Genomic DNA, 13719 nt, shown 5'->3' with positions numbered 1-13719 from the left:
TTCTTGTATTTTAATTTACTTTTTTTTTTTTACAATACACTTTTGTAAAATACTGAACAGTTTGTCAGTTTTAAATTTTCTCAGTGTTTTAAGTTTCCTCCTTGAATAATTCAAGGTCGGTCAGTCCCTGGGCAAAAGAATTGTTAAAATGAACTGTAGGGTTTTGTTTTTAAAAAACATTTATTGAATTATCATCCTACTGTCTGTGACTAAAATGTGCATAATTCTTATTGTACAACATACCAATATTAGCCAAGCACAAATAGTAGCGAAGTGCAAGTAAACAACATGTATGATGTGAGTTTGTAACTTTGAAACTCTATTCCTCAATATCCTACTTCTGTGTTAAAAAGCACACTCTATAATGGTTCATATGGTTAGAGAAGCTAGAATCTATTTTGGATTCATTTGTTTTATTACTCTATAACTTCTGCATTAGAAACCATTAAATAACTCTGTGATACAGAAGGTTAATAAAAATAACTAGGTCTGGTCTTGCAACTTATTACTAGAAATATGGTTTCACTTTAAAAAACAAGACAGTTTTTAAACTTATTTTTCCAACATATTAACCATCTAGAGAGATGGTCTTTTGGCTGATAGAACTGAACTCGTAAAAACAGGCATTTGCAAACTGCAAATTTACAACCTGCCCATCCCAAACAACTGTCAACAAACATTGTGAGTTCTTGGGAACTTCAAAATGTCAAATAATACATTCTGATGAGGGGTATTATGCTTTTTGGTTTTTAAATATAATTTGCTGACTAAATATACCCTTTAAAAATGGCTAACGGATGCAATGGCATATGCAATTGGGAATGTTCCATTAAATCTTCCAGGTAAATATTGCATAAAAAGAACTGCACCAAACAATTATGTTGCCCAGAGTCCTCCCATCCCTTTCTTCATGAATTCAACCTACTGTAGTTTTAAACGAAAGAAGAGAAACAAGTTCTAAGGATAAACTGGTTTTTAGATAACTAAGAATCTGAGAGATTTGGTTAAAAAATTAAAACAGTGGGGGCAAAGATTTTTTTCAGTGATCCCATTTATTTTAAAATGAAGTACTGAGGAATACAGCTTTCTATGATCTACTGCATCCACTTTTTAAACTAGACTTCTTTTGTTAAGTAAACAAGATTGTGCATGAAGCTTTTTATATACTACATCAGCTGGATTTGTCACTCCCTGTATCAATGGAAATTTCATTCACACAAGTGCACTAATTTCAGTAATGTCTGTATGCCAATAAAGAGAGCATACTCTTCCTATTTAAAAGGTTCATAGGTTTTACTTAATGGTCTATATAACACATCACAGAGAGAATGGTGGGACCAAACTGTTGTCACAATGAGCCTTTAAGTAAATTGAGTTTCCTTTACTGGAGCTATAATTAATTTTTCTACAGAATATGATAAACATATTGACTTGGATCCAAAGAAGTGAGAGAAGGAGGCTGTCTGGGCCTATTTGGGTTTTAGTGCCTTGTGCCATCACCAGCCCATACAATCAGTTACCTACCTTCTTATAATTTCATCACCTTTCTTACACACCCTGCCAATTATTCTAGTGCTTGTGGAATCAAAACGGTTGCCTAGGTAAGAGTCTATTCTCTCTGCTGAATGAAGAGACAATTGAAGAGTTATTGGAGGTTGAAGGTCTCACAGAGAACCATCCCATGTACAAGATTGTAAACAACCAGAAGTTTTTTCTCCCCTCATGTGCAAGCCATAAAGGCAGGAAGGGAACATCTGTCTGCGAGCCAGGCCACACTCGAGTGCTTGGCTGGTGAAATTAGCCTACTGTACAAATTAAAATATACATTTGTTGCTCCAGCCATTTTATTCTCCACTTTACGAAATATGTATTGAAACGTTGCAATAAGGAAAGGCTATAACAGAGACTGATGATTGCTGAGAAAGACCTAAAACAAGAGTCACCCCCCTTTAAACTTTTTACCAGCTTTGTCTGATTCACCAACTATAGTTATTCCTGGACAGGGATAACTTGGCTGCTGTTGTCCATGTATTGGTAACCTCGAGGCTGGATTACTGTAATGTGTTCTATGTGGACCTGCCCTTGGTCTGGTTTGGAAACTCCCAACAGGTGCAGAAAGCAGCTGACAGAAGCTTCTGGTCAAGAACCTGTGACGCCATTGCTAAAACAGCTGCTTTGACTGCTCACTTACTATGGAACCAGGTTCAGGGTTCTTGCACTAATTTACAAAGCCCAGAACAATTTAGGTCCAGGGTACCTCAGGAATTGCCTGAATCCTTATAGCCCAGAGATAATCTGCAGGAGCATTGTCTGTCACTCCCCAAGTTGGGGCGGCTCCTTGGACAATAACAAACGGAACCTTTGCTGTCATCTGCCCAGTCCTGTGGAATTATCTGCCATTATTCAGCAAGCTCCTTCTGTGTCAGCCTTGGTGTAAACTTCTCTATTCAGGCCTGTGCAGACAATTAAGAATGCATCCTTCCCACAGTAGTTAACTTTTTCCTATTTGTCTTTTATTGTATGGTTTTATGTTTTATTGCTGCTAACCGATTTGGGTGTGTGTGGTTTGTTTGTTTGTTTTTTAATGACACAGCGGTACATAAAAATATATATTTTAAATAAACTAACAAATAAACTGTGCTCAAAAAAGCGGCTTCCTGGCATCCCGCAAGCAGGACTACAATCTGACTTTGCTGCAGGGCTGTTTCCCCCGGCGGCCTTTCAGGATGACCGTGGCGCTATTCCTAAAAGCTGCGTCTCTTCTCGCCGGAACCGGAAGCTGAGCGCGGGTTGTGGCTGGAAACGACGAGCCCTATTGGTAGGTGCAGGGGCCGGGAGGTGGAGCCCCGCCTGAGAGTGGCACCGCGCGGAGATCCGCCTGAGCCATGAAGGGCTGGCAGAGCGGCTGCCTTAGCCGGGCCAGGCGGCTGTGGGTCTTCCGCGGGGAGACGGCGGGAGACTGGGCAGCTTGCCGGCGTGCCCTGAGTTCCTGTGAGTAAGCCTTTGCGCTTCGCCGTGGCTATGGGGTCCTGCCCTACCTTCGGTGTCCTTGCATGCTGACGGGCTTCTTCCGCACGTATCTCCGGCTGGGTGGCTCTCTGTTATCCCTGCGGAATTGGCACCTTTGCTCTGGTAAAAGGCTTGGGGAGCCGGAACCCCCCCCCCCAATCTGGTGCTGAAGTGACTTCAGAGCATTTCATTACAATCTGCTGCAGCCTAACTGGACGATCCTTTTGAAATTGGTCACACCCACCCACCCTACAAATGGATTTCTAAATCTGTCTGTGCTTGGCTTAAATACAGGATCTTTCAAGCACACTTTCAAACACGTGCATTTGGAGAGGATCCCTAACGAGAGAGAGAAAAGACAAAAATGTATCAATACAGGACGCAGCATTTCAGATCGGAATAGGGGGCAATCATGTATTGTACAAGGCAGGCGGCAACCCTAGCAAGCGGGGCTTCCTCTCGTAGAGCTGCCATATTTCTAAAAGTAAAAACCAGGACACTCTGGAAGTTACTGAGTTTTTTTGTTTAGGGCAACCCTACCAATTACAGCCCTACCAATTGACATAGCAGAAAACAGCACCTGTTGCATTCATGCCTGGTGAGCTTAACTTTTCCTTTTACCCCAGTGTTTCAGCTGTCACGGATTACAGCCAAAGCTCTAGATAGGTTTCGTGGCATTTGCCTGCCCCTGCCATTGTAGTGTTTCCCCGCTGTCTGTTGATTGTAAGCTCCTTAGGAACAGGAACCTCGATTTGCTGCTTATGCAATTTTACAAGGTGCTATGGTGTGCTGCGGGTGGCACTGTGGGTAAAAGCCTCAGCGCCTAGGGCTTGCCGATCGAAAGGTTGGCGGTTCGAATCCCCGTGGTGGGGTGCGCTCCCGTTGCTCGGTCCCAGCGCCTGCCAACCTAGCAGTTTGAAAGCACCCCTAAGTGCAAGTAGATAAATAGGGACCGCTTACTGGCGGGAAGGTAAACGGCGTTTCCGTGTGCTGCGCTGGCTCGCCAAATGCGGCTTTGTCACGCTGGCCACGTGACCCGGAAGTGTCTCCGGACAGCGCTGGCCCCCGGCCTCTTAAGTGAGATGGGCGCACAACCCTAGAGTCTGTCAAGACTGGCCCGTACGGGCAGGGGTACCTAGGGTGTGCTGCTAATGCGGTAGAAGGTGGGTAAATGGCTTTGCCATCTAACTTTGGATGAATTTTCACAGCTCCAACCAGGTTGTCTGATACTCATGTCACTAGCTTGTTCTGTTGAATGTTAAGTTTGCATTGAAATTATCACTGGAGTGTGAGGGTGTGGATCTTTCACTATTGAGGTAGTTTTCCTGACAGTATTTGTGTATTTATTTATTTAGATGATTTTTGTCACCTTTATACAGGCCACAGGATGGTTTAAAATCAAAGCAAGTAAATAAGGATATGTAAAATCCATTAAAAACATACAACAATCACTGAATAACAGTTTTTCATCACAGCAACAATCAGGTCTCATCTCCTCCAAATGCCCGCTGAAAAGCTGTATTTACTAGCTACTTGGATCTGTAAAGAAATGAGGCGAGATGCATGTGCAAGGATCCCAAGGTGCAAGGATCCACCACTGAAAAGGGCCTTTTCTTGACTCTTGCACCATATTAGATGAGGAGTGCCTGATCTGCTGATCTTATAGGAATGGTGTGTCAATATGGGAAAAGGAGCTCTTGCACATAGTAGTTTTAGCCCATTAAAAAGCAGTGTCACAAACATAACTTATGTATAAGAGTGGTAACACATGGTTGCCCTTTTGGATTAAAACAATCTGATTCCTGAGACTAATTATGAAAATATGCAAAACATTATATGCTGCTGAAAGAACTCCAAAATGTTACATGAGCCAACTGTTTGCAGCCATTGTTTGTAGAAAATAGGTGCTAACCTGTTCAGCTAGAAACTCAGATGTATTAGGGATTCTTAGCAGTTTTAAAAATTGTTGGGCCAGGAAGCTTACAACAAAAATTGCTTTACTTCTCTCTCTCCAGGTAATCACTATGGACAGCCTCCTCAAATAGTCCAAATACCCTTCCTTAAGAGGTGTAAAAATCAGTTAAAATATCATATATTTGTTAGTTTTGTTCAAGCGAGGAACACAATGTGAGTATTATTATCTGTTAATTTTCTGTTCCATCCTTCATCCAAGGATCACAGAGTGGTTTACAATATAAAAACAGAAAAATGCATAACATAGTAATAAACAAAAATAATAACCTTCCACACTTCCTGTATTTTCTGATTACTTCATAATGATTGACTCAGCTCAAAATGAAGATTGTGGTTTTTTTGGAGGGGGTTATGGTTTTCATACATTTCTTAATAAGTAAAAAAATAACAGTAGTGTAATCTGTAACTCTCTTGGTACATGGCCTACAAACTAGTAGCATTCTGGGCACTTGTGCCTTTGTATTGTAAGCATAAAGCACATTTTGTGCCACTATGTTAATGTCCCTGCCACCAATCTTTTACGTAGTGGCATGGCAAACCTTGCTAATGGACAGCCATTTGTTTTATTCAAAAAAAGGGCCATTACATGTTGGTAAGGCATAATTTATATATGTTGGGCAGCAGGATTCTGCACATCCACCTCTTGGACTACTGGATGTGATTTGTGAATTATTTGTCTCTACGTAGGTCAGATAGTTTGTAGTCTCTAGACTTTGTCAACATGAATGTAACAAGTGCTCGGTTGATTCAAACCAAGGGCCCAATTAACCCTAAGGTGGCTAGCTAGATTTTTTTGAAGTTCGTAAACAGGCCATGAAAACCACCATCTTTCGTACTCCACCAATTGGTATTCAGAGGCATAATGTCACTCCCTGAACATGGAGATTCCATGAAGCTATTGTGTTTATTAGCCATTGATAAAACTATTTCCGAAATACATTAGCCTTCAATACATTAGCCTTCAATGTAAGGAGCGATCATGTGGGGTCCAGCTGTAATCTGAATTTATCCACTCGTGAAATTTCCCATTTCCATAAAGGGAACTTCTTGTTGCACTTCTAAAATCATATTTTGCTAGCTGATCCCTGTTTTTATGCCACCTAATGTAATAACACCTTTGATGTTTAGGTTACTCACAGAGCGACACTACAGCATGTCACAAACAACAGTCGATCCAAAGGAGATGAAAAAATTCCAACTCCTGGCACATAAATGGTGGGATGAGCATGGAGATTATGCAGCTCTTCATTCTATGAATGATATTAGAGTGCCATTTATTAGGTAAGGTTTTCGAATGGGTCAGCTTTTACAAACTTCTGGGAATCTGAAAATCGTAACACATCACCTTTTAGAGTAGAGGTGTCTTCATTTGTATTGCTCAGCTTAAATATTTACTGAGTGCAAAGCTATTACAACTGGAGCTGTAGACTTTAAGTGGTAGACTGAATGAGCAGTTCTATTCACAAGTAAGTGGGCTTTTTGTTGTTTACTACTTAGTTGATATGTGGAGACCAATTTCACTTAATGAGGGTGTGTTTTAATAATGGGAGCTATGAGGTAAGCATATGCGTCTTTATTTTTGAGCCAATGTTGATTCTGGAGTGTGTATTGTAATAGGAGATGAAAAAGAAGAGAATATTAAGGATGACGAATCTTTGTTTAGTAAACAGAAAGTTCCCTGATTTCATTCCGTATCTCAGCAAGGCAAACATTTTGAGGCATTGGTAATATGCAAGTGTAGTTGATCAACTAAAAGCTCTTTACTGGTGGTCAGTCATAATTAAAACATAATTTGTTTTGTACTTTGTGTAAGAGATACTGTTTTAAATATGAGAAATGATCATCAGCCTGGAAGCCCTCTCTCTGGTGTGAAGATCCTGGATGTTGGCTGTGGTGGTGGATTGTTAACTGAGGTAGGGCTTACTCCTTTTGATAATAAATTTTCTTATCCCTGACCCTTTGTTTTGAAGTAGCACAGCACCGAAGTTTTGAATAGTGCTTATTTTGTTCTTCCAAGTACTTGTTTAACTAGAAGTCTCTCTTGCAATCTGCTCTATTAGTTCATTATGGTATTACTTATAGTAAGATAGTCTAGTACAGTGGTGCCTCGCAAGACGAAATTAATTCGTTCCGCAAGTTTTTTCTTCTTGCGGGTTTTTCGTCTTGCGAAGCACGGTTTCCCATAGGAATGCATTGAAAATCAATTAATGCGTTCCTAGGGAAACCGCTTGCCAGGCTGGCGGTGCGGAGAAGGGCTTTTCTCCCCACCGCAAGCCTTCAGGACAGGTACGGGAACAGAGGGGAAGGGGCGCAGCGCTTTCCCTCTGTTCCCGGGGCTTGCGTGGGAGGAGGGTTTTTCCTCCCCACCGCCAACATTCAGAACAGCATTCTGAATGTTGGCGGTGGGAAGGAAAACCCTCCTCCCACCCCAAGTCTTCAGGAAAGCCATCCGATGCCGGGCGGCGGGAGAAGGCTTTCCCCCTCCCCCTCCCGGCATCGGAGCTTCGTCCCGATGCCGCGCGGCGGGGGGAGACGTTCCCCCTCCGCCGCCGGGCATCGGGGCTTCGTCCCGATGCCGCGCGGCGGGAGGAGAAGTTCCCCCTCCGCCGCCGGGCATCGGGGCTTCCTCCCGATGCCGCGCGGCGGGGGGAGACGTTCCCCCTCCGCCGCCCGGCATCGGGGCTTCGTCCCGATGCCGCGCGGCGGCGGGAGGCTTTCCCCCTCCGCCGCCCGGCACCGGGGCTTCGTCCCGATGCCGCGCGGCGGCGGGAGGCTTTCCCCCTCCGCCGCCCGGCACCGGGGCTTCGTCCCGATGCCGCGCGGCGGCGGGAGGCTTTCCCCCTCCGCCGCCCGGCACCGGGGCTTCGTCCCGATGCCGCGCGGCGGCGGGAGGCTTTCCCCCTCCGCCGCCCGGCACCGGGGCTTCGTCCCGATGCCGCGCGGCGGCGGGAGGCTTTCCCCCTCCGCCGCCCGGCACCGGGGCTTCGTCCCGATGCCGCGCGGCGGCGGGAGGCTTTCCCGATGCCGCGCGGCGGCGGGAGGCTTCGCCCCGATGCCGCACGGCGGCGGGAGGCTTTCCCCCTCCGCCGCCCGGCACCGGGGCTTCGTCCCGATGCCGCGCGGCGGCGGGAGGCTTCGTCCCGATGCCGCGCGGCGGGGGAGGCTTTCCCCCTCCGCCGCCCGGCACCGGGGCTTCGTCCCGATGCCGCGCGGCGGCGGGAGGCTTTCCCCCGATGCCGCGCGGAGGCGGGAGGCTTTCCTGATGCCGCGCGGCGGCGGGAGGCTTCGTCCCGATGCCGCGCGGCGGGGGGAGGCTTTCCCCCTCCGCCGCCCGGCACCGGGGCTTCGTCCCGATGCCGCGCGGCGGGGGGAGGCTTTCCCCCTCCGCCGCCCGGCACCGGGGCTTCGTCCCGATGCCGCGCGGCGGCGGGAGGCTTTCCCCCTCCGCCGCCCGGCACCGGGGCTTCGTCCCGATGCCGCGCGGCGGCGGGAGGCTTTCCCCCTCCGCCGCCCGGCACCGGGGCTTCGTCCCGATGCCGCGCGGCGGCGGGAGGCTTTCCCCCTCCGCCGCCCGGCACCGGGGCTTCGTCCCGATGCCGCGCGGCGGCGGGAGGCTTTCCCCCTCCGCCGCCCGGCACCGGGGCTTCGTCCCGATGCCGCGCGGCGGCGGGAGGCTTTCCCCCTCCGCCGCCCGGCACCGGGGCTTCGTCCCGATGCCGCGCGGCGGCGGGAGGCTTTCCCCCTCCGCCGCCCGGCATCGGGGCTTCGTTCCGAAGCCGGCGGCGGGAGGAGGTCCGAGGACAGTGGGGAAGACGCGCTGCGCTTCCCCGCTGTCCCTGAGATTTCCCTATGGGCTGTTGTCTTGCGAAGCAAGCCCATAGGGAAATTCGTTTTGCGAAGCGCCTCCAAAACGGAAAACCCTTTCGTCTAGCGGGTTTTCCGTCTTGCGAGGCGTTCGTCTTGCGGGGTACCACTGTAAAGCAAAATGCTATGGTGTGTGCGCGCCGATGCACATATTTATTATGTGCAGGCAGGACGTTGCTGTGTTCTTGCTGGAAATGCAGAATTTACTTTTTATAGTATGTGTTTGTGGTCTACAGTTTCTAGAAGACAAAATAATTAGCTATTTATTATAATTGGCAGTCTAAACTGCAACTATGCTTATGATGATCGGTTCTTCTTAATCAACCTAGAAAAAGTAAAATAATTGAATATTATTGGATCTGTCCCTTCTATTATTCCAGTAGGGGTTTTTTTTTTTGGGGGGGGGTGGAGAGACACCAAAGGGATAGATGTTAGGGAGGAAGCTTTGGATTTTACTTTAAGCTCTTCAGTAACTTCCTTCTAATCAAATAACAACTTGGTTACATATTCTATTTTTTTTTAAGCAGAAGAGACTAACGTATCTATGGTCTTAGCCTCTAGGTAGACTGGGAGCTTCGGTTACTGGGATTGATCCTCTGGAAGACAGCATTAGAACAGCAGAACTGCATAAATCATTTGATCCAGTCCTGGCTGAGAGAATACAGTATAAATCCTGTACGCTAGAGGATATTGTGGAAGAGGCATCAGACACATTTGATGTCATTGTAGCTTCTGAAGTTGTAGAACATGTGGCTGATGTGGAAATGTTTATCAGGTGCTGCAGCAAAGTGTTAAAAGTGAGTTGGAAGAAAGCAAAAAAAGAATGCTGAATCATTTGCACTGTAAAATTAAGCTGTTGATTATAAGAAATGTTTTGCATTGGTTTCCTTTTTTTTTTTTTACTTGCTCTGTGCTAAAGAGTGTAATTTTCTGCAACCCTTATTGATTCAAATTATCCAGATTGAAAACAAACACAACCTTTAGAATATTGCACTTTTTCCTGCTGAGGAAATGAACCAGACAATAAATGGGTTCTGGGTACAGATCTGTTACGTTTACCTAAAAACATGAAGGAAATAAATTATAAAACACAAAATAAATAAGTAGATATTTTGAGTTCTATTTATCCCAAGGGCCCCAGGGTAAATGATAGTAGTTTAGCGATCACATAACCCTGGCTTGTGGCACCCTGTGCCTCACAGAGCTACAACTCGCAGCATTCCCTGCAAAGAGGGTTTGACTATTAAACCATTAGGAGTTATAACTCTGTGAGAGGAATAGCAGTCTTGTCACAGCTTTCAGCATCCTTAACAAACTACTGTTCCCTGGATTTTGGGGAAGAAGACATGACTGTTAAAGTGATACAATACTGCTTTGAATATAGAATGCAGATGGGGCCCTAGATTGTTTTCTTATAGAAACAAGCCAAACAGTTATTAGTGCACAAAAATATTGCAGTAACGCTTAGCAGATATTCTGTATACCAATCTCAGAACCATAGTAACATGAATAAATTTGAATTTGGCTTCAGTATAAATTGCATTGCTTATAGTACAAATTCAAACAGCTCTGATGAGACCTGTTTTTGAATTGACCCACGCAAATATGTTTTGGCTAGGCCTACATGATTAGAGCTACATTACTTGGCTGATAGGCTAGTTTCACCAATTAAAAATCTGGTGATTGGCAAGAAAGGTGCCAGTATTTGTAGGGATGGCAGAATTTTAAAATAGTTTTATTCCAGAAAACTGGAGGCAAGAATAATATTTGAAGAAGCATTATATGCACATATGTAAGGAAATTCTTTTTCTAAGATGGTGTCTGCTGCAATGTCTTGAAAATCTGTAAAGATTTTTAAAATCAATTTAAGCTTGAACCACATTTTTTTAATTTACTTTGGTGACAATCCTAATTTTCACACACTAACTGGATGCTGCTAGTTATATTGTGTATACATGACAGATGTGCTAACACTTGTGCTGTTGTTGTTTAAGCCGGAAGGCTCCTTATTTATTACTACAATCAACAAATCACAGCTGTCCTACATCTTTGGCATTGTGGTAGCTGAGAAAGTATTGGGCATTGTTCCGACAGGCACCCATGATTGGGAGAAGTTCATACCGCCTGAGGAGCTAGAGAGGCTCCTAGAGTCAAGTAAGTGTTTAAACCCCAATGAAAGGACATAGTCAGTAACTTCCTTCAAGTTTGGCTGCTAGCTGACCTTAACTATCCCTTGATACAGGTGTCGCATAAAGCAAGCATGCTTTGCAGAGTAATCATATGTAGTCAATGGGTGGGGAGAATCTAAGGTGTATGAAATACTAAATCTAGAGCCAGTGCGGTGTAGTGGTTAAGAGCGGTAGTCTCGTAATCTGGTGAACTGGGTTTGCGTCTCCGCTCCTCCACATGCAGCTGCTGGGTGACCTTGAGCTAGTCACACTTTTCTGAAGTCTCTCAGCCCCACTCACCTCACAGAGTGTTTGTTGTGGGGGAGGAAGGGAAAGGAGAATGTTAGCCGCTTTGAGACTCCTTTGGGTAGTGATAAAGCGGGATATCAAATCCAAACTCTTCTAAATCAAAAGACCTGCCAGGCTTACACCAGGAAGTGAAAGACAGTTTTGTGAATTTGTTCACACTTACACCCACAACCCTGGAATCCTTTGATGAAGAGTGGTGAAGAATGACTGTAAATAATTAAATGGGGGAAGGTGTCAGGGAGAGCAGCATCTTGTCCCTGTCCTGCAGTTCTAACCCCACTTACCTGGGGTTGAGCTCTATTGAATTAAATAGGACTTTCTTCCGAGTGAACATAGGTTTGCCCTGTTAGTCCTTTTTTGGTGTCCCGTTTTCACCCTGATTTTTGTAGGTTGCATTTAAAGGGTATTTTCAGAAGGGATTCTATCATAAAACAGTTTCTCTGCTTTAGGAATTTATGTTAATTAAGCATCAATGAGAAGATTTACTGTATGATATCATGGGGTTGGGAAGGGGCAAGTGTACCGTTCTACAAGTGGCAGGTTTGGGTAACAGTGTTTATTCCACTTGGGGGAGGGAGAGGGCTGACAATGAAATGATGAAGTGGTATATACACACACAGGAACATGTAGATATACCTAAACACTGACTATTGGATCATCTGATGTGTAAAATGTTGGTGTGTAAATTGTAGGTGTCCTTTAAAAATGATTATAAACATCAACTTTCTAAAGATAGGTATTTTGTTTTGACTCTGAGTTTGGGTTAATGCAGTGGCGTAGCATGGGGGGTGCGGGGGGGCCGGGCGCAACATCTGGGGGTTAGGGTTAGGGGGCACAAATCCACGGGTTAGGGGGCGCAAATTACTTGCCTTGCCCCGGGTGCTGACAACCCATGCTACGCCACTGGGTTAATGCATGTGTTAACCTGTGATTTTAGTCACAATTCAAAAATAATCAGCCAGGTGCTAATTTGACTTTGTAGCACTGTATTCAGCAAGATACATTTTACTTGGGATGGACATTCTTGAATGTTTTGATAGCATCAAGATTTAAAACCTGTTCGTAATGCTGCTTTGGCTGGCAGTTTATTGAGACAACACCACCATTGTGCCAGAATGACATTACAGGAAATTTTGCACATGTTTACTGTGGATGTTAGGTCCTTTTTAAGAATAGTCTCCTTATGCTGTCTCTCTCTCTCCTTTCTTACAGATGGCTTTTTAGTCAAGACAGTGAAAGGAATGTTGTACAACCCCCTGTTTGGGTCCTGGAGCTGGACTGAAAGCACTAGTATTAACTATGCACTCCATGCTGTAAAAGCAGATATACAGGAACAAGTGGATCCAAATCTAGAGACAGACAAAGAGCAGCTCCAGACAAAAACTATGGCATCAGAACCTCCGGATAAGACAATATAGCCAGAGGTAGTAGGAAGTTGGAGGAAAATTTGCATAAATGACTGTAATGAACCAGGAAGGAACAAACAGTATTGTGTTCACAGTGCTGGATGTTAGAATGTGTCTGCCAGTCTGTCTTGTGGTAAAGAATGGTTCATTCTCCACAGTATCAGATCTACAAAGCTCTCAGAGATGAGTTATGTTAAATAATGAGTCAATTGCATACCTACAGATTAGGTGTGCTGTGCAAGTTATTGGGAAAGGGGCAGTTCTTTGTGAAAGAGTTCTTAAAATGCATGCCTCTAAAATTCCAGAGAATAATTATTTTCATAGACTTTAGAGTTACTGGTTTAAAATGCTACATTTTGTATTTGTAAAACAGCTGAATTGCTTTTATTATCCTAATTCAGCAGCTTGTCTAAGAAATAAACCCCTACTTATTTCTTGCTTGCCTGTTAATCTTCAGGTATGCTGTTATGGGTACATGCAATGGAACCAAGACTTAAATCAATGCGAGGACTATTTCTTGACTTGTTAAGAGTTGCTGTTCAATATGTGGGTGAGCAGAGGGTTGCTTAATGCACTGCTCCCATGTGGAAATGCAGGGCTAGGAAATGGGGACATCATCATGTGACTATCCTGTTGGAAATACATGTGCTTGTGGCAAAATACAGCCATGCATTCTCCATAGCTGTAGGGACAGACGCTAGAATGTTTTTGTCAATTGAACTGTGCCTTGGCACATTCTGATCACTAGACTCCAAGGGACCTTGGTATGGTATCCAGACTGGAAATTAAGCCTTGTCCAGTGATCTAAGGAAATGGTAGGGTAAGCTGTACTCTACTAGATATTGAAGTCACCTGACTTAAAGAAGCTTGGATTGGAAAATGTGCTTAGAAAACATATCACAAACTCTGGGGTGGGGGTATAGTGTAAATCTGGTCCCTTCCTTCATGGAGGTAATGCCTAGAAATAAACTGGTCTTTAAAAATGGCAA

The 13719-nt window shown here is 44.9% G+C and overlaps 1 protein-coding gene across 3 annotated transcripts; it reads left to right on the top strand.

Moving 5' to 3' along the window:
- Positions 1-2823: 2823 nt before the first annotated feature.
- Positions 2824-13719, top strand: COQ3 (coenzyme Q3, methyltransferase). Of its 3 annotated transcripts, XM_083497709.1 has the most exons (8): positions 2845-2991; positions 3539-3607; positions 5025-5136; positions 6112-6264; positions 6797-6896; positions 9402-9644; positions 10842-11001; positions 12537-13719. In XM_083497709.1, exons 2-8 carry the CDS (start codon positions 3601-3603, stop codon positions 12740-12742), a joined length of 981 nt encoding a protein of 326 aa, XP_083353835.1. In that variant the 5' UTR covers positions 2845-2991; positions 3539-3600; the 3' UTR covers positions 12743-13719. The 3 variants fall into 3 exon arrangements, with proteins under 3 accessions (XP_083353833.1, XP_083353835.1, XP_083353834.1); XM_083497707.1 differs by lacking the exon at positions 3539-3607 and having other exon boundaries at positions 2824-2991; XM_083497708.1 differs by lacking the exons at positions 2845-2991; positions 3539-3607 and adding an exon at positions 3039-3132.

The sequence above is a fragment of the Podarcis liolepis genome (genome assembly GCF_965112155.1).
Source record: "Podarcis liolepis genome assembly, chromosome: 3".
In the NCBI taxonomy this organism is placed as follows: domain Eukaryota; kingdom Metazoa; phylum Chordata; class Lepidosauria; order Squamata; family Lacertidae; genus Podarcis; species Podarcis liolepis.
This window is presented reverse-complemented; position numbering and strand designations above follow the sequence as displayed.